This window comes from Aedes albopictus, chromosome 3 (genome assembly GCF_035046485.1).
Source record: "Aedes albopictus strain Foshan chromosome 3, AalbF5, whole genome shotgun sequence".
Lineage (NCBI taxonomy): Eukaryota > Metazoa > Arthropoda > Insecta > Diptera > Culicidae > Aedes > Aedes albopictus.
The window spans coordinates 19,865,362-19,888,269 of record NC_085138.1 but is presented as its reverse complement, the minus strand read 5'-3'; the positions used below and the strand labels follow the sequence as shown (position 1 = coordinate 19,888,269).

The window sequence follows — 22,908 nt, the reverse complement described above, 5'->3', positions numbered from 1 at the left end:
TTCTGCTTTTCGGCTTCGCACACTCTCACGCGTTACTATAACGGTGCCCTTAAACTGAAATACAGTGACCATCAAGTGATCCGGTACCATATTTATTGGTGGCAGAACGTAGATGAAGACAAGTGGAACACAACTTATCGAGTGGAGGTTGAAGACAGCGAACTTTAATTCTTAGCGTAGACAAACTGATAGCGACTCTATCCTGAGCGTATGATGCAACCAACGCGTTCAAGGTGGAAAAAGGATTCTGTGGGAGTGGGCAGATGGCAGTGAAAGCGGTAGAAGGGAAGAACAACAAAGGTTACCGTACATAGCAGTAAGAGCTGCACTGAACAAAGCAATCAGGGTCTTCAGCTAGAAGGCCTGTATTGACGATCTCTACCACAAGGCTAACATAGAAAAAAGTGTGGCCACTATAACGGACGTTCTACAGGGATCTTTTTGTCTCCAACCTTCTGGAATGCCGTGCACGACGAAAATCTAAAGATGAGCCTTTCTAGAGTGGAAAATGATGGTTTTGCGGCGAACGTGATACTTCTTGTGATCGGTGAATCCCGAGTCACCGCGAAGTTAGGCGCTTGGAAGTGATGTCGGACGATCGGCTGAACTTCAACAGACATGCCGACTATGTGTCTGCAAGAAGGCCACGGAGGTGCTCTCAGCGCTTTCTCGGATCATTTTCTACAACCCTGCGATCAGCAGCAGCAAGAGGCGGTTACTGGCAGATTCAATGTGATTATTGGCATTGAAGACTGAAGAGAAATTGAGCCCAGCTGCACCGTAGTTTAGGCCGAAATAATCCTTATGATGATTTGAGATGATGCTTATATGCCTTCTACTGGAGAAAGATAGCAAGTTCTACAGGGACCAAGGCATAAGAGGAACCAAGTGCGGTAGCAACAGCAGTAGGACAATGCTACAAATAGCAGCTAGATTCATCAGCTGATTCCGAATTCGTCTTAGTGAATTACCAGAGTACACGAAGAGGTGAACTTCAAGCACGCGATAAACAGGACTGAATTTCAGATCATGTCTGCATTACAGCAAAGTTGGCGAGAGGAACAACGACGACATGCGATGGAGCGGGACGGGACTGACTGGAAATCACCGGTTTCTTTTTCGAAGGTTTTTATGCAATAAATGAATAATTGCACCGTTTAGTTTTTTCGATGTTTATTTTCTCATTTAATGCTTTAGGTTTTGTTTTCGTTCATCGTGTGATGTTTTACAGCTTTCGGCTTTTTTTTGTTCTCACAAGGTTCAAATACGTTCTGTTTTCCACGCCATCGCTTAGCTTACAGGCAACACTTTTAGTTCTTATTCCGTTCAACAATGGTTTACTTTGCTCTTCTTTTTAGGTTAAAGGTAAATATGTATAGCACTGTGATTTTTCATAGAATTAGATTTTTCCTAGTTTGTTCTGGTATTCGTTTTTCGCTTTGATTGTTTTTTATTTAGTATTTGCAGTACCCTTGTATAGATGAAAAGTTATGTTACGATCTACGGATCTATCAAACCTAAAATCTACTGCGCATTTGTTTGTATCTATGCGGGTGATGTAAAAGGTTTTTCATTGAACAGAAACATAGGAAAATTTAACCTAACTAGCAAAAAAAAGACGTTGTTAGTATTCAAAATGTCATTGATGTGTTGGTTCATGAATCATATTTATAAATCAATAAAAGACGACGCCGGCACAGGTACAAAGTAGTTTCGTATTTTCGTCTGTAAAAGTCGTTTGGAAAATTAAAAACAAAATCAAACAAATCTCGTTAAAACTCGACCGGCCGTTGGTCCTTGCCTGGTTGAACTCCTCCGCCCAGAGTCGAATAAAAATAAGAATTTAAAAACTGTCAGAGCAACCGTTGACTGTTCGTGACGGACACGAACGGTTCTTCCGCTTGCTCTCCAGTAGATGGCACTTCGATACACGAGGGGTCACAAACCAATCGAGGCGGGGGGCGCGCGGATCTGGCAAATATTAAAAGCTTCCGTTTTGACACCGGGGTAAAATGGAACTAATATTCGTGTGACGATTGTTTTGTTTGATGGGCGCAATTCTACAACAAGAGACTTTTTCAATGTATTGGTTTTGCTTCGGTTTTGGTCATTAAGCTCTACAACAATCTAATATAAGGCTCCGATTTCGATTTAAGCAGTGTTTTTCTTCGTATTTAAAATTGTGTCTTAACAATATAACATTGTTTTATTTTTTTTTTTCTTGTATATATCTTCTCAAGAGGAATAACTTGTTTTTTTTTTTGCTTAGTTTTCTGTACTAACATGCATTATAACCTATTACTCAAAATAGGAAGGCATTTTCTTCTTAGTGTTCCTTTCACTAGTGGTAGTCATTTTGTCATTGCGTCCTATTGTTTGTGTCTGGTACAGTTCATTGTTGTTGTTGCTTTTGTGGCGCGTGTTACAACATGGAAGCAGGCTTTGCGATGTAACGATGCGTTACAAAAATGGCGGGCGACGATGATTGAGAGGAAGATAGTAAGAGTAGGAGAGAGAGATAATTAGAAGTGGGCGATTGTCAGCACGATGGTCTTTTTTCGGCTAGGTGATTACTAAATGCTGTGTTGTGATTGTATGATGACTAGTATTTTTGTGGCAAAATACGATTGCGTCCTGGTTGCCATAGTAACCGATTGGATGTAATTCGTCAAACTAACAGAATTTATACTTTTGAATTTATACTTTCCGAATTGAACGTCTCGAGTAATGTACACCCCTGAGATGTTCAATTTACAAAAAAGAAATTAATTACACACAAGTAATTGATTCCTTTTTTTTTGTAAACTAAACATCCCTAGAGGTGTACATTACTGGAGACGTTGAATTCGGAAAATTTCCAATTGGAAAAGGTAAAACGAAAACAAAATGTTCACGAGTTAACATCCTTAGCATATCATCGCCCACTGCTGTTTTTTTTTTTCTGTGATGATGCATTCGATTGCTGTGCAACTTCCAACTTTTTTACACCTACTTCAGGCTTCGTATCTGTTGTATATGAAAATAATTAAGCTCCACGACTTGTAGTTTGTATAATATCTATAAAGCACAATTGATTTCCGTGTTCTTCCGTTCGCAAATCCGTTCAAATATTTGAACATCACATCCATCAGGCCCGATTCCGAAGAGCTAAGCTGACTAACTTGATTGCATTTTAATTGGTCATATGGTTTGCGCTGTTGTGTTCATTAGCTGGTTCACTGCGGAGGCGAATCTCCCCGGATGAAAAATACGGCGGAAGGCTTTCCAAGGCCACCTTTGACTGTCATTATCGCTGCTGAGCAGTATAATTTTGAATTCCATGAATCGGGGTCATGTTGTGGCGCTGGGTCTCCGATTTTTTTCATTCGGGGAGAACGACGTTTGCGTCTCGAGAGGCAAAGGTTTCATCTAACAACTAGAGATTGTTTTGTGTTTATTCAGTTTTTTTTTATAAAAAATACCTTTTCTTAAACATATATTACTTCTAGAGCAGACGATAATATACATTTGTTTTGTTTTTTTATCAACTTTCATTTGTTCTTAATATTTTTGTGTCTATAGTGAACGATAAAAAATAGTAGTAGTAGCAGGTTAAGCGTTTCTTAAAGGGAGTTACATTTTAGCTTTAAAACTTAAAGAAATAAATGTAAAGAAAACTAGGGGTTAGCTTAAATTGTTTTCGCTTACAAATGTATATTTAACTTTGTTTTCATAAATAAGGAATTGGGAAGGAAAAATGCTACATTAGTTAATAATGGCTTTGCCACTGATTTTTGCTGATGATTGAAAAGATTTGAATATGATTAAACAATAGGCGCTGTATTTCCATATTGTTTTACTATCTAAATCTTCTGTTTTGAATTTTATAGTTTCCAGTGATTCCAAACCGAAACTTGTCATATTACTGTTGACTTCTGTGATGTTTCACTTTAAAATTAATGTCGGCTCCGCAAAGTATCACACGCGGTTGAGCCAAGAATTTGTTTTTTATTGCATCTTGTAGAAATTGTTGAAGGGATTTAAAAAAATAGCTTTTGCTTTTGGATAAATTTCCTGTAGGAAATGCATCCAGAATCCATGAACAAATGTGTTGGAATTTGTTGAACAACTCATGGACAAGTTCGTGGAGGGCGTTTGAGAGTATTCCTGAAACAGATCTTCAGAGATTTTTTGTCGGAACCAGAGGAGTTCCTGAAGTAATCCATGGGGAAATAACTGGTGGAATTTCCCAGCTAATTTTCCCAAACAAGAAGCATTTTTGGTCGTTTAGGCATTAACATTCCTACAGAAACTTCTCGAAAAACTCTGTCGGGTTTTCATCAGAAGTTTTGCCAAAGATTTGACTAGAAAATCTCAAAAGATTCTGCCTAACTTTAGACTCTTTAGGAATTTCACAGAAAGTCAACAAGAAAATCTGTCAAAAATTTGTTCGTATTTATATAACAGATCCGTCGCTGCATTTGTTTATTACGCTGCGAAAACAATCGCCTACTCGGAACTGTCATTCTAGAAACTATAAAACAAGCTAAACATCTATGAAAAGGTCAATGGTAAACTGTCAAACTTACAAGCCGGACGTAGAATCTTCGGTCGCCCAGCAGAAGCTGAGCCTCATTATCACGTTCATCATAGCCCTTTACACGTGATGCATCATTGTATGCATTTGTTTACAGATGTAAAACAACAGTTGCACGAATACACGCACCTGTAATTGGCTTAGAATGACTGTCGTACAGCTGGCGTAACAAATGGCAGGAAGACACTTTACTGAATTTACAGAAGGAACTACAGTATAGACGTTCGCTCGGTGCAAACTCTGTAACTGCATTGCTTTTTAACTGCAAGTCCGCTAAGTGCAATAATTTTGCAGTTATCGCACCGCTATCCGTCAAATTGAAATGTCAACAGCGATGCGATGTTTTTTTTCGCATGCACTTTTGCTGCAATGCGATGTTTTCCGCATGCACATTGGCTGCATTCCGCATCAATTGACAGTTCTTTGACGTCTGTCAGCTGTTGCAGTTACTGACTGAATTTTATTCGGTAAGTGAAACGTAAACATGTTGCAGTTATCGAACGTCTACTGTACCAAGGAAAGAGGAATATCCCAAATATTCATTCGATCAAATGTCTTTCGGCCATCTGGCCATTCGTCATTTGGCCTACTATCTGGAGACCGAACAAAGACCCATTATTCGAAAACTGTTAACTTGTGTAAGCTGGAAAAAATCTTCATTGTTTTGATTTCACTGCGAGCATTGTTTTAGTGATTTCCTACTCACTTCCATAAGAAACCCTTGATTTTGACAGTTCCACCATGTGATTTTTGTATAATAAAAATTTGACTTTTTGTTCATTTCAACGCCTACTGCTCCGGGTATCCCTGGGACTTTTCAACTCATCAGCAAAACATTCCTTGAGTCATTGGATGCAATTGCTTCTGATCAACAATTGGATTTGACATCTGCAAAGTACCTTTGTTGTTTTTTTTACAGTTTTTTTTCTTCTTTTAAAGTTACCTTTTGATACGGTGCATTAGACAGATTTCAATTGATCCATAATCTCACCAAAACGCGGGCAACGAATATCACAATATTGCTGAAGTATACATTATTAAAACCACTATTTAGTTTTGTTTTATCTTAAATTTGAGACACGACGAGAAAGAGAAAGAATGAAAAAAGGTGTAAACAATCTATGGGTAAACAATTGATGCACAGTAGTAAACCGAACGATGACATGTGAGTATACGATACAACTTACAAACAAATAAGGAATGCATTTTGCTGGTTTACTTTCTAAAACCGGAAACGAAGTTGATCAAAGGAAGTCTTAACAGTTAGGTATTTGTAAATACGATTACGTCTGTGAACAAAGAAACTTTTCTGCAGATGATTTCTTTCTCTTTCTCCTTGAACCCGCAACGATTGCGCGCTCACACATACACATTCGAACGCAATAGAGCTCACACATACACGCATTCACTCGCGCGAACGATAGTTTTTTTCCCTTTCGAGTGACAGCAGAGAGTGAGAGAGAGACCAATGTGTGCGTACAGGTTCGGATCATCCTATTGCTTAGAACAATTCGGTGACGTCAGACATGACTTCCGAACCAACCTGTCACAACTACCAGTTCATCGAATAATGGTCCGAACCTGTGAACAATCCGTAACATTCGAGAGAGACTGAATGATGCCTTAGTTGATTGACACGTGCACCCCTATGGCCGATAAACTTTTACGTGACTGAATCATACCGGCTCTGAGTCGGTAATTTTCTTTTTTTTTCGATTCCGTAAAAACCGTAGATTTTGAGTTTCTTTTGCGTCTTCTTCAAGAGCGTCTTCCCTAGTGGCTACTAACTGACTACCAAACACACTCACACACCTCCTCTAAGCAGGATGTTCGATTACAAGTATAAATACAAATATTTAAACAAACATTAATAAGAAAAAAAAAACGAGAGTACGGTAACTGCGCGCGCGTGGCGATCACTGGGTGATGGGGGTAGAGTACGACAAATTTGGCAAACTTTTCTCTGTAACTACACAGCATGGCTGAAACACTCCGTTCTACTAGGCTAGTGTAGTGGCTAGTGATCCGATCAAAGTTACGGCCTAGCCTTCTCACAACATTAGTGGTAACGGTGGCAACGGCGACAACGACGGAGGTCACGCCAGGCAGCCCCCGTTGATGCTGGCGTAGGACGTTATGCCGCTGTCCAGGTCGGTGAACTCGCTGTCGTCGTTCGGCATGATCAGGAAGTCGTTGGTCACGATGCTGGTACCGCCGAGCAGGCCGGAAACGTTGGACTGCGAGAGCAGCTGCTGGTGCAGGTTGTGATGCTGCAGGGGTTGCTGGTGGAGTTGCAGAGTTCCGAGACTCTGCTGTAGATGGCACTGTTGTTGTTGCTGCTGTTGGGGTTGGTGTTGTTGATGAAGGTGGGGAAGTTGGTTGGACAGATGTTGATGCGTTGGCAGGAGTCCGTAGTCGGAAGGTTTGATGGTGTCGAAGCTTGCGCTGAACTCTAGCAGTGCGTTCGAAGTGTTGTCCTTGGCGGCTAGGGAAGCGAGTTTGTCGCTGTCGTTGGTGTGGTGGCCGTCCAGGGTATTGCTGTCGTTGTTATTGTTGTTGTACAGATCTAGAGAATTTTCGAATAAGAAGCGGTCGGCCGATTGCACTGTAGTGTACGGACTGCTAGTGTCGATAAGCTCGCTTTTCAGAATGCAGTCGGCGCTAGGGAGGGTTACGGGTATGGATGGTAAAGATTCCGTCACTGTAGTCGTCGTACTGGTAACTGGGATCGAACGCTTGGCTGCTTTTTGACGAGGCTTGGGTCCAGGTTTAGCACGAGCAGGCTTAGTTTGATTGGCTGGAATGTATTCGGATTTCAACGATTCTGCGAAGCTATTCATAGCCATAACGTCGGTAGGCGTTGCATAGTTCACCTCCGTGGGAGATAGTTTACAATAACCGGGAGGTAGCACGTTGTCTTGTTTCGAGAAATCACCTAATTCCCCACCGGATTTGAGACATTCCGAGTACTTGATCTCATCCGCTGAGCTATCCAGGAAGTTCAGGTCATTGAGATATTTGCAGTTATTGTTCGTAATGGTAGACAGACTAGGTAGCGGTTGGTAACCGTTCTGGTGCACACAGGATGGACCATGAGCCTGCAGAACTTCGATAAGCTTCCGTCGTTGGTTCTCCAAGTCGGCCATCTGCTGCTTCAAGTCCTTGTTTTGTGCATCTAGGGTTTCCGACTCATTGACCAGGTTCACCGTACGCTCTCGCTTCTTCAGCCTACACTTTGTAGCGGCAATCTTGTTCCGTTCACGACGTCGCCTACGGCGATCCTCATCATCCGGAGTTAGCTGTAAGGGAAACAACTCAGAGTTAGTCCTCCTAAGGTCATCTTAATCAACCCCGATAATGCTTACCCCTGTGACTGATCGTGGACTGCTAGCACTGCCCGGACCTCCTCCACCCATCGAATTGTTGTTCGCCAGCAGGCTGTCCACGTCGTCTTCACTCGTCATATTATCGGTGTCACGGCGTTTCTTCGACTGGGGGGCTCCACTTGTACCGCGAGCCCTTCCTCCTCCTGCTCCACCACCGCCGCTGGACGATTCGTTACCATCGCTGGAATCGCATCCGCTGTGCTTGCGCTTGCTCTGTATCAGCAGCTTCACACCGGCCTTGATCAGTTGCGAGCGGGTCTGCGAAATGATAGGAAAAAGATGCAAACAGGTTAGGAAATGCATTCTGTGCTGAAAAAGGGGTATCGCACCGATCAACAACCGGACGGTTGAAGGAAATGACTGCAAACTAATTTGCATAAAGTTCATAATTTTTTGGAGGTCTCTGGTCCGGACTCGACATGGTTGCGGTGATATTTGGCTAAAAATGAGTAGCAATAAAATTGAATGGCTTGTCATGTTGCTTTTGGCGGGTTCACATTTAACCTCTTGCGGAGTTTGACTTTCAAAATTCTGATGCACCCAAAACTGGATTCCGACGGTTGGCGACGACCAATGTTAAATCTTGTGGTGCAAGGAATACCAATTGATTCGGTTTATGTTAACATTAAAATCGTCTCTGGAGATCTCGTTCTAATAATAGTTTTTGAAAAGCGTTCTGACATGAAATTCAAGTCGTTTCGGAAGTAAAAGGATCTTCCATAAAGACATGTACGTTTCATCCACTGATTTTATTTCTGTTACAGTCAAACAGAATCTCGTTCAAACAGACAAAAAGCACATTTGTTTCTGTCTTATTTAAATATTCTAAAAGTACGTTACGTTAATCCCGTATAAACCAGTGATGATTCACAATCAAAAAGCCGAAATTGATCATGCTTGTCTACGACATTGGCGATATTTGTTCTAAGTATTGACGGCCGACTGTTCAAACTTCGATCTTGTGATTTTACGTCAAAACCGTTGGACACGTTCCCCATCCGACAAAAAAAAACTGTTTTTCAACCTCAAAACCCAACTCCGAAAAAACAAACGCAAATCTTCCTCAAGTTTGTCCATTCAATTTACATTTCTTTTGCATTCAATTTGTTGTAGGTACCAATAAGTTTCAACTCGACACACAAATCCAAAGCAGGAGCAGCAGGAAGACCCAGTGCCGGCTGGCTTTTACCCGTGGAAGACTGGTTTTGCCAAAAAAACGAATGAAAGAAAAAAAAAACTTGGTGTCAGTCTGTCTTGACGACGACGACGGTGTGTGGGCGCGCGCGGTCATTACTCGTCAATTTCTTCTTTCTCGCGACGTCGACGACGACGACGACCACGATACGACGGCGATCAACGCCGAGAATCAGTTTTTTTTTCTGCGCCAAGATGCGTTGCCGTTTCCTCATAAGACAACCCTCGAATTGAAAAAAAAAAGCGGGATTCGGGTGAAGGTGTGGGTGGCAGGAAGTGGTTTCCCTCGTTTTTATTGAATTCGACAAAAATTTGGCACGTACAGTGCATGCTAAATAAATTACTCGCTACGAGCTGTGTTATGGTCGGGCGGTGGTTGACTGCTTTTTTTTCGGAAGGGGTTGTTGCGTGTTCAACGTTTGCTTGGTTCGTCGGGGGGTTCTCACTTTTGCTGCGTTCGCGGACCATCGAAAGTTTGTTCTGACAGGTTTCTGAACGCTAATTGCAATGATCGAGATGTATTTTACCAGAGCGCTTTTTATGGCAGTGAATTGTTGCGTAGAGCAACTTGCAATTGTTTAGTTATACTCAATTCACTACAGATATTTTCTAAATTCCTCCTGGAGTTTCTACGTAGATGTTCTACCAGGAATTGTAATCGAAATTCCTCTAGGTTCCAAGGTCCCCTTCAAAGATTTCCACGAGAATTCAAATCGATTTCTGAGAGTCTGAAATCCAAAACAATCCTTCTGAGATTCCTCTGAAAGTATCTCCTGGGATTCCTTCCCGGAATTCTTCCACAAAGTTTTCTGGAATTCCATTAGGAATTCTTTTTTTCGATTTTTCGAAAAGTCCATTCTGGACTCCTTCAAGCAATTTCTTCTGGGAATCATCTAAGAATTTATCCAGAAGTTGCTTTTGGAATTAACGCAGAAATTTAAAATTCCAGCAGGATTTCTGTTTGGGATTTTTTCAGGAGCTTCTGAAGTTCATCTTTACCGTTTCTCTTGTATTCCTTCAAGAGTATCTGATAGTTACCCTCCAGCATCGCCTTTGGAATTTCTGCAGTATTTCCTGCTGCGTATCCCTCAAAAGTTCCTTCTTGAAATCTCCAGGAATTTCTGCAGAAATTCCTAAATTGAATAAAAATGGATCGACTATCCGGACTGCGGATAATAGATTCCAACCTGTAACACGGCTCAGTACCACGGTTCAACAGCTTTATCCAGGCATTCCAAATTCTGATCCGTACAGATACAAAACAACTGCTTACAAGTGAAAAAGATTATATCTACTTAGAAATAAGGAAAATGATTTGTCAGATTACATTACGATTCGCCGCAACAATCTTTATCTCTAGTTCTTGAATGGATTCCTGGAGAAGTCTTTAAAGGAATCTCAGAAAAATTCCCTGAAATAATTTTGAAAGAAATTCTTGAAATAATTCTGAGCGAAATCCGAAAAAAAATCAATGAAAAATCAATTAGGGGCCATTCATTAAATATGTCATGGTCCTAGGGAAAGAGGAAGGGGGGGGGGAGGTTGTGAAAGTGTGACAAGCAATGTATTAAGTATAGGAAAAACCCGTACGAAGGGGGGAAAGGGGGGGGGGGGTCTAAAAACACCCATTTGTGAGTGGCGTATTCCCTTAATAACTTGCGGGAGAAATCCAAAGAAATACTTAAATGAGTATCGGGAGAAATACCTGAAAGAATGCTGGAAGGAATCCATGAAGGAAACCCAGGAAAATTCTCTGAAGGAATCCTTGAAAATATCTGGGAGTGCTTCCTGAAAGAATCCCGGAAGAGATTCTGAAAGAATCCTCGAAGAACCCTTGAAAGAATACCAAGATGAATCCATAAAGAAATCATTGAAGGTATCATTGAATGAATCCCAAGAAAAACTAATGTAGAAACCTCTGGAGGGATCAATGGAGTCTCTGAAGAAATCCAGAGAGGAATCCGGAATGAAATCCCTGGAGGAATCTTTGACGGACACTCAGAAGAAATTGTTTGAGAAATCCCTCAAGGAATCATTTTAGAAATCAATGAAGGAATCCCGGAAGAAATATTCGAAAAAAATCCTGAAAATGTACAGGAGGAATTCTCAAATGAATTTCGGAAGGAATATGTACTGCCGGAAGAAGTACTGGGAGACATCAATGAAAAAATGACGGAGAGAATTCTGGTAGAAATCTCCAAAGGAAAGAATTTCTAAATGAATTATATGAGGAATCTCTAAATGAAACCACAAAAATCAAAGAAAAATTGGTATCAATGGAGGAATTCTGGAAGGAACCCTAATGGATGTCCGACAGAAATTCCTGATAGAATTCCATAAGAAATCCCAGGAAGAATCCTGGAGGAATCCCTGATGCAGTCTTAGGAATGACCCGCGAAGGAATCCCAGAAGAAATCCCGGGAGGAATCAATGAAGGGATCAATGAAGGAATTCCGAAAGAAATCCCAGAAGGAGGCTTCGAAGAAATACCAGGATAAACGTCCAAAGGAATCCCAAGAGCAATACTGAAAAAAAACTGAAGAAGTGTCTAAAGGCAAGCCTGAAAGGATCCAAGATGATTGCCAATAGGATCGCTAAATACATTTTGTGAGGAATACCTGAAACACTGCCACAAAAATCCCGGGAGACATCAATGAAGGGATCTCAAAAGGAGTTCCGAAGCAAATTCCTGAAGAAATACCGGAAACAAAAAAAAAGAACAAATTCTTGGGAGCGGACCTGGTGTGATGGTTAGAGCACTTGACTATCACGCCTAGGACCTGGGATCGAATCCCACTTCCGACAAACCCACAGAATGTGGTGTCTTCCTTCGGAAGGGAAGTAAAGCGTGGGTCCCGAGATGAACTAGCCCTATTTATTTATTTACATAAAGTCAACAGGTAATACAAATCACCCCAATGACACTTAACTAACATTTACAGACTGCCGTGGTACCTTACATAATTCACGTTTAAAACTACACTTATTTGCCTTGCGTGAAACATTAAAATCAAAAACAAAATAACATTTATTAAACACACGGGACATGCTACGAATCGGTTCGTGTTGACCGTAATTAGTCCTAGCTGAAGAAAGACGTAAAAATGAGTGTGTTCGAAGATTCCGGCGTCGTGCGTTGATGTTCAGCATGCTCAAGAGTGATGGGCAGTCAATATTGCCCTGCAGGAGGTCTCCGACAAAACATGCTTGAGCAACATTTCGCCTTGCAGCGAGAGATTCCAAATGTATAAGTAGGCAACGGCTCTCATAACTTGGTAGGTCGTGCTGATTCCTCCACCTGAGGTGGCGTAAGGCAAAACGAATAAACTTTCGCTGGATACGCTCAATTCGTTGTACGCTGTTATCATAGTAGGGGGCCCAAACAACTGCCGAATATTCCAGGATAGGACGTACGATTGAGCAGTATAGCGATTTCATGCAGTAAACGTCCTTGAACTTCTTGGAAAAGCGGAAGAGGAAGCCGAGCAGCGACGATGCTTTCCCAACGACATAAGCAACATGGTCCTTGAATGTCATTTTGGAGTCAAGGAGAATCCCCAGGTCCTTCACTGTCGATACACGATGTAATTGCACTCCTGCCAAAGCGTAATCGTAGCGGAAGGTTGTTTTCTTGCGGCAAAACGAAATGACAGAGCACTTCGACACATTCAGGGACATTCGGTTAACAGAACACCAAGTAGCAAAGGCTTCTAATTGTTGCTGAAGAAAAACGGCATCACGAGGTTCCCTAATCGTGGAATACAGCTTCAAATCGTCGGCATATGACAGCTTCATGCAGTTGAGGATCGAATTGACATCATTCATATACAGCAAAAACAAAAATGGACCGAGGTGACTGCCTTGCGGTACGCCAGATGATACTGGAAACGGGGAAGAAACATGATCGCCAAGTTTCACCTGCATACTACGACCGATTAAATAGGAACGGAGCCAGATAAGGAAGCTGCTGTTCATTCCCAATTTCTCGTATTTGGCGAGTGCGATTTGGTGGTTCATTTTGTCGAAAGCGGCGGATAGATCTGTGTAGATTGCGTCCACTTGATGCCCACTTTCTATTTGACGTATCAAATACGAAGTGAAACACGTCAAGTTTGTGGTCGTTGATCGTTTGGGCATGAATCCGTGCTGGTCCAGCGAGATATGATGGGAGAAACACTGAACCAACCTTTGAAGAACTATCTTCTCCATGAGCTTAGAGATGACACTCAACGAAGCAATTCCCCGGTAGTTTGAGACAGTCCTCTTGCAGCCTTTCTTAAAAACTGGAAAAACAAATGACTGCTTCCAGCAATCCGGAAAAACGCCAGTAGAGATGGAAAGATTGAACACGCAGGTCAATGGAGTAGCAAGCGAGTCCACACAACGTTTGATGACTATCGGAGGAATACCATCCGGACCGCATCCCGTAGATGATTTCAGCTCTTTACCAGCAGTAATGGCCGCATCGTTAGTGATATCAAAACGCAGAGCGGCTGAAGGAAGGCTTGGAACGTTTCGGGTAGCGTCGTCTATGTCCTGCAGGTTAAGCTGTTCATCAACGAACACCCTACTGAATTGGGAGCGGAACAAATCGGCAATTGAGGCGGTAGTATCGGCTTCAAGTAATCCATCAGTCATCGTAGAGGGCAATCCAGTTTCCTTCCGCTGATCGTTTACGTGTCGCCAAAAACTCTTAGGGTTCGATTTGAGGTTGTTTTGTAGGCGAACTAGGTGAGCATTGTAGAGGCGATCATTAAGTTGCTTATAAGCCGTGTTCGCTTCTAGATAACATGTTCTAGTAGAATCCGTGCGATATTTGCTGTGACGTCTCAGGGCTGCCTGTTTCACTCTTTTCAGGTTTTTGAGGTCGGCATTTGACCAAGCGGGTTTTGACGGTTCACGTTTAGACTTTTTGGGAACAAACTGGTCAATAGCATATAGCAACACACTAGACAATGTGCTAGCAGCGAGGTTTACGTCCGAATTACTCAAAATTCCGTTCCAATCGACACGAGCAAGGAAACCATCCATTTCGTCGAATTTTGCTCGGCTGAAATCATACGTGATGCTTTCCGAAGTGTCGTGGAAGCAACGATGTGGTTTCTTTTCCAAATTGATCAACAGTGGGAGGTGATGCCTCCCGATTTTAACGAGCGGCGCAGGGGCTTGCGTAACCATACAGTCGACGGTCAGCTCGTTGCTCACAAAGCATAAATCAAGTGACCGATTATTCTCGTTTTCCACACCAACCATCTGTTTGAGCCCTGCAGTACAATATGCATCAAGCAGCTCGCGTGAAGGTTCGCCAAGTGAAGACTGGGAAGAACATGGAAAGAAAGCTCCGCGGGGATCACGCTGCCAGGAAATCGTGCTCATGTTAAAATCGCCGAGGATGACCACGTTATCTCTGGGAGCCATTTGCGATACAACCCAGTTGAGCGAATCGATGTGACTCTCTATCAAAGATATGTCATTCACTCGATCGGGAGGAATGTACACAATGCAAACATAAATTTCTGCGTCGACAGTAGAAATTGCGACCCACAGCTGTTCAACCGACGAGCAATTCGGAGGGTTGATCAATCGGGACCTGAACCTAGAGCGCACCGCCAGTAACACACCGCCCCCGATGCTCTTGTTGCTATTTGACGGCGATCGGTCCTGTCGGTATACGACGAAAGAGTCGTCGAACAGCTGATTAGAGATGGTATCATCGTTCAGCCATGTTTCGGTGAGGGCGTAGACATCGTAGCTCCCGTCACTAAGAGCCAGCTGATACTCGGCGGTAATACCAAACGACGTTAGAGGAAGCAGCTGCCACATTAGCATCACGGGGCGAGGACCTACGAATCGAAGAATCTTCAGGACGAGAATTGCTGCTATGGATGTTATACATGCCTTGGTTGGCAGATTGGAAGACCCCATCTCCAGCACTAGACTCAGGGCCGGGACGACTTGGATGGCAGGAACGAGTAGACAGCGGCATGTTATCGTCGACAGCAAAAGGCGCGACTGAGCTAGGTGGATCCGGGGCTTCCGTACTGCTTAGTGTCGTGCGTCCCGGGTCAAGTGGCGGTATGCTTGAGGAACAGTGCGTCGGCGAAGTGATGTGCGTTGGACACGACGATGACTTTCTACGAGCGATAATGCCCGCCGAAGAATACAAACTGGAAACGGAATGGCGATCAGGTACGGAGAGGTTTGCGTATTGAAGGTACTTGCCTGTGGAAGGAGGTTGGAGGACCTCGACTGCAGACTCAACAACAGGACCACGACGGCTTCGATGTTCGCTGGCAGCAGAAGGCAGGACTGAGTCGAGCTGCAGCGGGTCCCCCATAGTGCTTTCTAACAGGCGTCGTGGTGTCCTTGGTCCATCACGCTGGATTCCTCCATGGCAGAGAAACCGCTGGTTGAAGGGTTGGCTACTCTCGCATCGGTTCGAATCGGTGTCGGTTGTGGTTTCCAAAAATGTTCATTCGTTCGTGTGTCCTGGAACTCGCGAAAAACAATTCCTCTCGGCCAGGTTGAAGAAGACAAAGCTTTCTGCTTGACATTCTCGCACAGCCCAACTTTAAATGAGATGAACGATAAAGTGCTCACGTCACGGCCTTTAGCTACGAGGCGGACAACATCGACGTCATCCGTACCCAATCGACGAGACGCCAAAGCTTTCACTTGTTCCGTAGTCACATCGCGGGAAATGCGGGAGAGATAGAGCCAGAATTTTTGACTGGGTGGTCTTACAGCAAAATTATCGAAAGACGGTGACAGAGAATCTGACGTTCCGGGCAAGGCGGCTGGCGGCTGCGGTCTATCAGACTTTCCAAACAGTCGACGGCGTCTAGTAGAGATGACAGCCGAAGCGGAAAACTTCGATGATCTAGGGGTCATAGAGCTGGAATTGATGAGCTTCGAAAAATTCGAATTTATTTCGTTTTTCAATTCCATCAATATCTCCTGCTTCAAGCTTGCAACGATTTCATTGTGAGCAGTAAGCACACTCTTTTGACCCGATTCATAAGCCACGCGAACAGAATCTCTCATACGGATGTCATTCATTAGAATTGAGCACGCCTTGCACATCCAAAACACCTGGTCATTTGTCATCACCTCAGTGAAAGCAGGCGAGTCGATGCTGCAGCAAGCAGGATGAAACTTTTCTTTGCAAAAACCACGGCATGTAACATGCGCGTCGGTGATTTCTGTGGCACAAGAGTTGCAGATCGAAGGCATACTTAATTGCGCGCAGCGGTGGTGAATTCACTTTGAGATTCGCCTGCGGGTATGCAGTAGTGGAGGTCGACGAGTCGTATGCAAGAAATTCTTACGCAAGCGGCGGTACGGTCGTATAGGGCGAGGGGCGTTGAGGTAGCAGAACGGGATAATGTTGTTGTACCGGAGAAATGTTTAGTGCTGTGATATGGGCACTATTGATAATAAATCAATTGACACTCACTGTAACACGCGACTAAACACATTAACAAATACGAAACAAAGATGCACAATAATTTGGGACAAAGGCAACAAATCGAAAAACGAATTAAAAAACCGCGACGGTGAGATTGCAACAAGCCAATATGACAGTGATGCCAGTCCTGCCTAGGGCTAAAAATCTCTTTAATACAGATAAAAAAAATCCTGAATGAATCACGAAAAGAACCACCGAAGGAAACTTTGAATAAAAAAAATATAAAAAATCCCAGGAGATATCACTGAAGAAAACTTGGGAGAAATGCCTAAAGGAATCCTCGGAGAGAACCCAGGAAAATCCTGATGCAATTTCGGAAATAATCTGTGAAAGAATCCCAGAAGAAATACATGAGGGAATCCTAGAAGGAATCAACAAAGATATCCCGGGAAAAATCCCTGATGAAATGTCAGCAAATGTCCCCGAAGGAATCCCTGGATGAATCTTTAACGGAATTCCCGGAAGATAGAATTTCTAAATCTATCTTGGGAGAAAAGAAGTCACGTAAAATAAATGCTAAATAATCGTCAGGTATAAATGAAGGAATTCTGGGTGGCCTAAAGAAAGCCCAAAAGGAATTTCTGAAGGAATCCCGGTAGAAAACCTAGGAAGAATCATGGAGGAATTCCTGATGCTTTCTGGGGAATAATCCGTGAATAAACCTATAAATAAATCTAGGACGGCATCAATGAAGGAATCCGTGATGGAATGCCGGAAAATCTTCGAATCCCAGAAGAAACCTAATTTCTAAGTACATATCAAAGGAAATCTCGGGAGAAAACTCAGGATGAATCCTGCAGAAGTTACTGATGTAGTCTCGGAAATAATCTGTGGAAAAATCCCGATGAAAATCCATTTATGAATCCCCGGAGAAGTCCTTGAAGGAATCCCCGGAGGAATCGCAGAAAGAATCGTGAAGGAATCTTTGATACAGTCTGGGTAATAATCTGTGAAAGAATCTCGGAAGAAATCGGAAAAGGAGTTCCGGGGGAAATGCCGGAATATATCCCTGAAGGAATCCTGGTAAAATGCCGAATGTAATTGCTGAAAAATTCCGGAAGACATCGCGGGAGGAATCTTAGAAAGAATTCAGCGAGGAATCCCTGATGGAATCCCAGGATGCATTTTTAAAATAATCCATAAAAAGGAATCCCTTGAGAAATAAATGGAGGAATCTCGCGAGGAATCCCTGGGAGGACCTCGGAAAAAATCCCGAGAGAAATACGGGGAGAAATTCCAGGAGAAATCCTGGGACAAACATCTACATGCTTTTTTGGAGGAATTACAAGATGAAGCCTAGTAGGAATCATAGGAGAAATACATTTAATTGACAAATTGAGAGATAAACCTGTGATAAAATACCACTTGTTCTGGTGGGATTCGAACCCAAGACTCCGTATAGCTAGTCCGGCGCTTTACTCAACTAAGCCACACCACAAGTTACGATTCTGTAAAATAGAAAATCAAACTGGATTCGAAGCTCCACCCTAACCGGGTCCGTCTTTCACAACTTTATTTGTCTTTCGGGTTAGATGTCAATATCCCACACTCATGCGGTTGTGCCTTCGAAATGATGAACGCAAGCGAATTATTTATGCGATGAGATTCGATGCCCTACAACCGCATGCTTGGGAATGACGAACCCGGTTAGGATGGTGCTGTCGAATCCAGTTAGACTTTCTGTTTCACTGTTGCTGAAATATTGTATAATTTTCAAAATATACACCTCATAAGCACTGTCCTATAAATAGGACGCAGGCAAGGGGAGGTCGCTTGGAACAATGTGCCGAGAACAATATTTTGCATCGAAGTTAACACAATTTTTAGATCATAGCACACTGGGGCACACTGTGGCACAATTTTGACAGCTAACTTTTCGTGATGCGCCGGCAACACTGCCTGGCAATTTTCAACAGCCGTACTTGAATTAATTTTCGTGGTGGTTTTTGAATAATCGTGGATTATTGTTGCTTCGGTGAATGATCAGGAGTTGAATTAACCAGAAATTATGGACGAGGTAGCATCAGTAACATTCCATGGTCTAATATTATTACCCGTTGCAAGAAAATAGAGAGCGAAAAAGGTGCAAAATCGCTAATAGACCTCCGCTGGTATGTTTAATCGTTATGGTGTCTTCTACAATAAGTGCGCGAATTGGCCAAGGAATACTGCGCCGAAAACACCGAAATGATTTTTCTTACAGGCGGAGGTGTATGGGCGCTTGCGCGTACAAATTTTCGCGCAACGCATAATACATAGTGATTTATATTGAAAGGTGCATTTTTGGAATAAGATGGAAGAAGAATATGGAACCATAAACCCTCACATACGAAACATTTTGAAAAAGCAAAACCTATGTAGCCTGTCGCTGTCACAACTAACGGTCGAATCAATTCGACAAATAGAGCAAGACATGCGTATTATGGCAGACTACTTACGCGAAGACGCATCCGCTGGTGGGACTCCGCTCGTTGAAATTTATGGGCCAGTATACGCCAAACAGCCAGAAAAATTTCGTTTCCTGGGTGGAGAAGTCATGTGTCTCCTCGATCTGGCTCGTATTATGGAGAGAAAGGGAATCAAATATTTCATCAAATCAAAATATAGAACAATTATAAGCATTGAAGTACACGGCGAAGACGCAGAATTGCATTCTCGCACTTTATATGACAAAATAATGTTGCACTTCGCTTCGCAGTAAGTATTTCTTTTAAAACTTATACCTATTGTGAACACTTGTCAGCTAGGGGCAGGACAGATACAGCGAGAGTAACACTGTTATCGAAGTGTTGCTCAGAATTCCTCAGGATTGCTCTGGATCACTCTGGTTTTCCTGAAGTGTTGCCTGATACCAGTAAAAAATCGAGCAGTCTTGCCCGATTTTCCGCTTCGTAAAGACGTTTCTGAATGGATTCGAACAAAAAGAGTTACTCAGGATTGCTCAGAGTTGCTCCGGATTTCACAGTGTCTTGCCCCTAGGCTTAATATATATTGCATCAATTGAACTGTGGCACACTGTGGCACACTGCGGCACAACGGGCCACTTCGTTACACTAATTGGCACTCTAAAAAAATATGCAATAAACGAAAGAGTGCTAAGCGACTCTCCCCTTGGACGCAGGGTAGATACGAGGGAATGACTTAATCATCAAATCACTCACTCATTTACTTGTCGACCAACTAGCTTAACCGCTAACTCAGTTAATCACTCAATAATCCGTTCACTCATCAGCAACTTTGGAGTTCTTTAAGTTGTTGTTTAATTTTAGTTGTTTGTTTGAGTAAATTAGTAAAAGAGAGTTCATAAATGACTTATTCACTCAGTCATTTCACGAACTTCACTCATTTTCACCTACTCATTCAACCTTTCTAATGCATCATGGCGGGAACAGCTCGCTAACGTAGTGTAGTTTTTATTTTTGTCAAAAATGACCCTAATGCACAAGGAGGGTTAAGTTACTTATCAAGTAACTTACTTACTCATCAACTCGTCAACTCACCAACTCGTTCACTAATCAAGCTACTTGTGCAGCAACTTATTCATATACATCAACTTGTTTACTCAGTCTCTCATTGAAGCGTCAGCTAACTTCTCACGAACTCTTTCACTAACCAACTGTTTTGCTCACCAACTCATTCACTAATCTAGTCATCCACTCATTTGCTCATCAACTCACTCACTATAATCAACTCACTCAGCATTCAACATACTCACCAGATCATTACTGAAGAGATAATAGAGGAATTGCGGAGTGGCGTTATTGAGTAAGTGTGTCGGTGAGTTGGTAAGATGGTTAACTAGTTATGCGAGGTATGCACTTCAAACGGAATCGCTCAAGTAATTTTCGTTCAGTTTTTCCGTGACCGGAATGGTCAAGAAATTTAACACAGCAAGCCCCATTTAATTTGACGTTTCTTTTCAGCTCCGTACAAGGATCCGGAATTAAAAGACGCTTTATTATTTCTGGAGCGATTCCTTGCTTGAATTGAGTTAATAAGAATGAGTTGAAAAGTAGATTTACGGTTTAGTCGATGAGTCAGTAAGATGATGAGTGAGTGAGTTGGTGACTAAGTGAGACAGGGAGTGAGTGAGTGGACGAGTAGGTGAGCTGATTAGTGAACAAGTTTATAATCAAGTGAATTGATTAACAAGTGAGCTAGTGAAGCTTTCAGGCAAGGAATTTCCTATGCATCAAGAAAGCCCAATAGAAGACAATGAGTGAAGTATTAGATTTGTAGTAATGAGCTGAATTTTTTGTATGATGAGAAGGTTAGTTCTCCGTTTCTGCAATTAAATGATGTAAAAAGCGTGGGTATTACGATGCCTTGTCTAATTTGATGCTGTTTGAGCAAAACTTTACTATGTTGTTTAAGTTGCATGGAATGGAGAAAACAACAATACAGTTACCCAAAGTTTTGCTAAAACAGCATTAAATTAGGCAACGAATCCTAATACCCACGCATTTTGTAACATTTTATTGCAGAAACGGAGAACTGACCTTCTCATTATACAAAAATTTAGCTCATTACTACAAATCTAGTACTTCACTGATTGTCTCCTATTCCTTTTGAACTGCCAATATCCCTATGTATACTTTAAATCGGGCAAAGTCAATACAGCAAAAACTTGAAACATTGGAAACATTTTTTTTTATGTTAATAATTTTTTACTCCCATAGATCATTGTACGATAACCAGCTTGCTTTAGCAGTTTTAACACTTAAAAAAATGAACGAAAAAAAAAGACTACTTAAGTAGGCTGGTCATCATGCTTGTTAGAGATCACAGTCATTGGAACCTTTTCGTCGATATTCGGCCTTCTTTGTCTCCGACATTCGCCACACATGCAATCAAATTACTGAACGAAACAAAAATGGCAAACGAAATATTTATTGAACATCGATCTACCGCTCGTGTTGTGCATAAGAGATAACGGTAGCGCACGAGTGTAACAAAGCAAGCTGACACCCGACTGCGGCAACGAAATTAAGGTATTGAGGGATTTGCACAAAAGTACATGCGGCCGGTCGCTTCCGAAAGGTACAGCCGCGGTTTTCACTCCCTGTTTACTTTATCCTTATGGAAAATAACATTGCGGCGTTTCGTACGGTGCGGCTGTTCCTTTCGAAAACGATAGACCGCGTGAACTTTTGTGCAAAATCTCTTTTTGAAACATTTCAACGACCGCGCGGTGTTTACATTTCAAGAAATCTGACAATAGTGAAAAGTGTCGAATGTTTACAAGATTGCTGGTCGTTATACAATGATCTACAGCTTCTGGGAATCCAGGGAATGCAGAACATCATTTTTAAAAAAAGGTAATACTTCGAATTTGTCTGTGTTCGATTGAGAACCGCTGCCCGCATCTCATTTGCTACCGACCATTTGGGTGGTTTTGCCCATTTACATCCTAATGGATAAAACCCGTTTCGACGTGCTTTTTGTATGTTGTATCTTCCATTCATTTCATTTCAATGTCTACTCTCGGTACTCTGTGGTCTTGGGTCTTGCAAGCAGAGCCCACCATTCAGTGAAGTCAACGGTTACTAAGGTCAGGTGTGTCGGTCGACGTGTCACCCGTAAGCATCCAGATTTAGGAGAGGATGTTCTGTTCTTTATGAAGCCGAATCTACAGGGATGTTCGAAAGTAGGCGTTACGAAATTACCTGTTGTACGCTCGGAGTCTTGCGATGGCCGGCTGCGGGTGAGTCCAGCGGCGAATCGGAACTGTTGGAATGACTGTCGTGGGAAGCCTGAAAGGAATAGAAAGCAGAATAAAAATTGGGTTAAGAAACATCGGGATGAATTTTCGCTAGGAACGTCAAAGATGTTTGCCGTGTCGTCGAATTTCTAGTCGCCATCTATTTAGTGGCAATTTGACAACTGACACCGATGCGATGTCTCGGCATGCGAGTGGAGGCGGGCAGGGTCGCCCGAGGGGAGCAAAGGAAGATGGATTTTTCTGTTTTCGATATTCGACAATGCCAATAAGGCCCCACCGGAACTTGTCGCGCCTCGCTAATGGCGATAGATAAATACATTAGCGGAGGAGGACTCGCGTGCGCTCGCGATTCGAGTAGCGGGGATATTTAGAACCATGTACGCGTCGTATATTGGAGAAAGGGGGTGGGGGGTGGGTTGGGTACCTACTGACGGCGTGTGCGATGGAATGCGATATCTATCTATCAAATGGTGCGATTGATGGTAAAAATGTTTGCTCCGTTGTTACCGAGGCACGAAATTTTTGTGGTAGTTAGATTGAATTTCATTGAAATGATTTTCTT

At 42.5% G+C, this 22,908-nt stretch overlaps 1 protein-coding gene across 1 annotated transcript in view; it reads right to left on the bottom strand.

Annotated features, from left to right (window-relative positions):
- Positions 1 to 1,161: 1,161 nt before the first annotated feature.
- The window catches only part of LOC109428053 (activating transcription factor 3), a 42,241-nt gene continuing 20,494 nt past the window's right edge, over positions 1,162 to 22,908 (bottom strand). The window contains exons 2-4 of the mRNA XM_062856021.1: positions 22,291 to 22,377; positions 7,942 to 8,220; positions 1,162 to 7,875 (exon numbers count right to left, since the gene is read on the bottom strand). Coding sequence (XP_062712005.1) covers positions 6,673 to 7,875; positions 7,942 to 8,220; positions 22,291 to 22,377 — 1,569 coding nt within the window. The 3' untranslated portion in view covers positions 1,162 to 6,672. The remainder of the gene's footprint in view (positions 7,876 to 7,941; positions 8,221 to 22,290; positions 22,378 to 22,908) is intronic.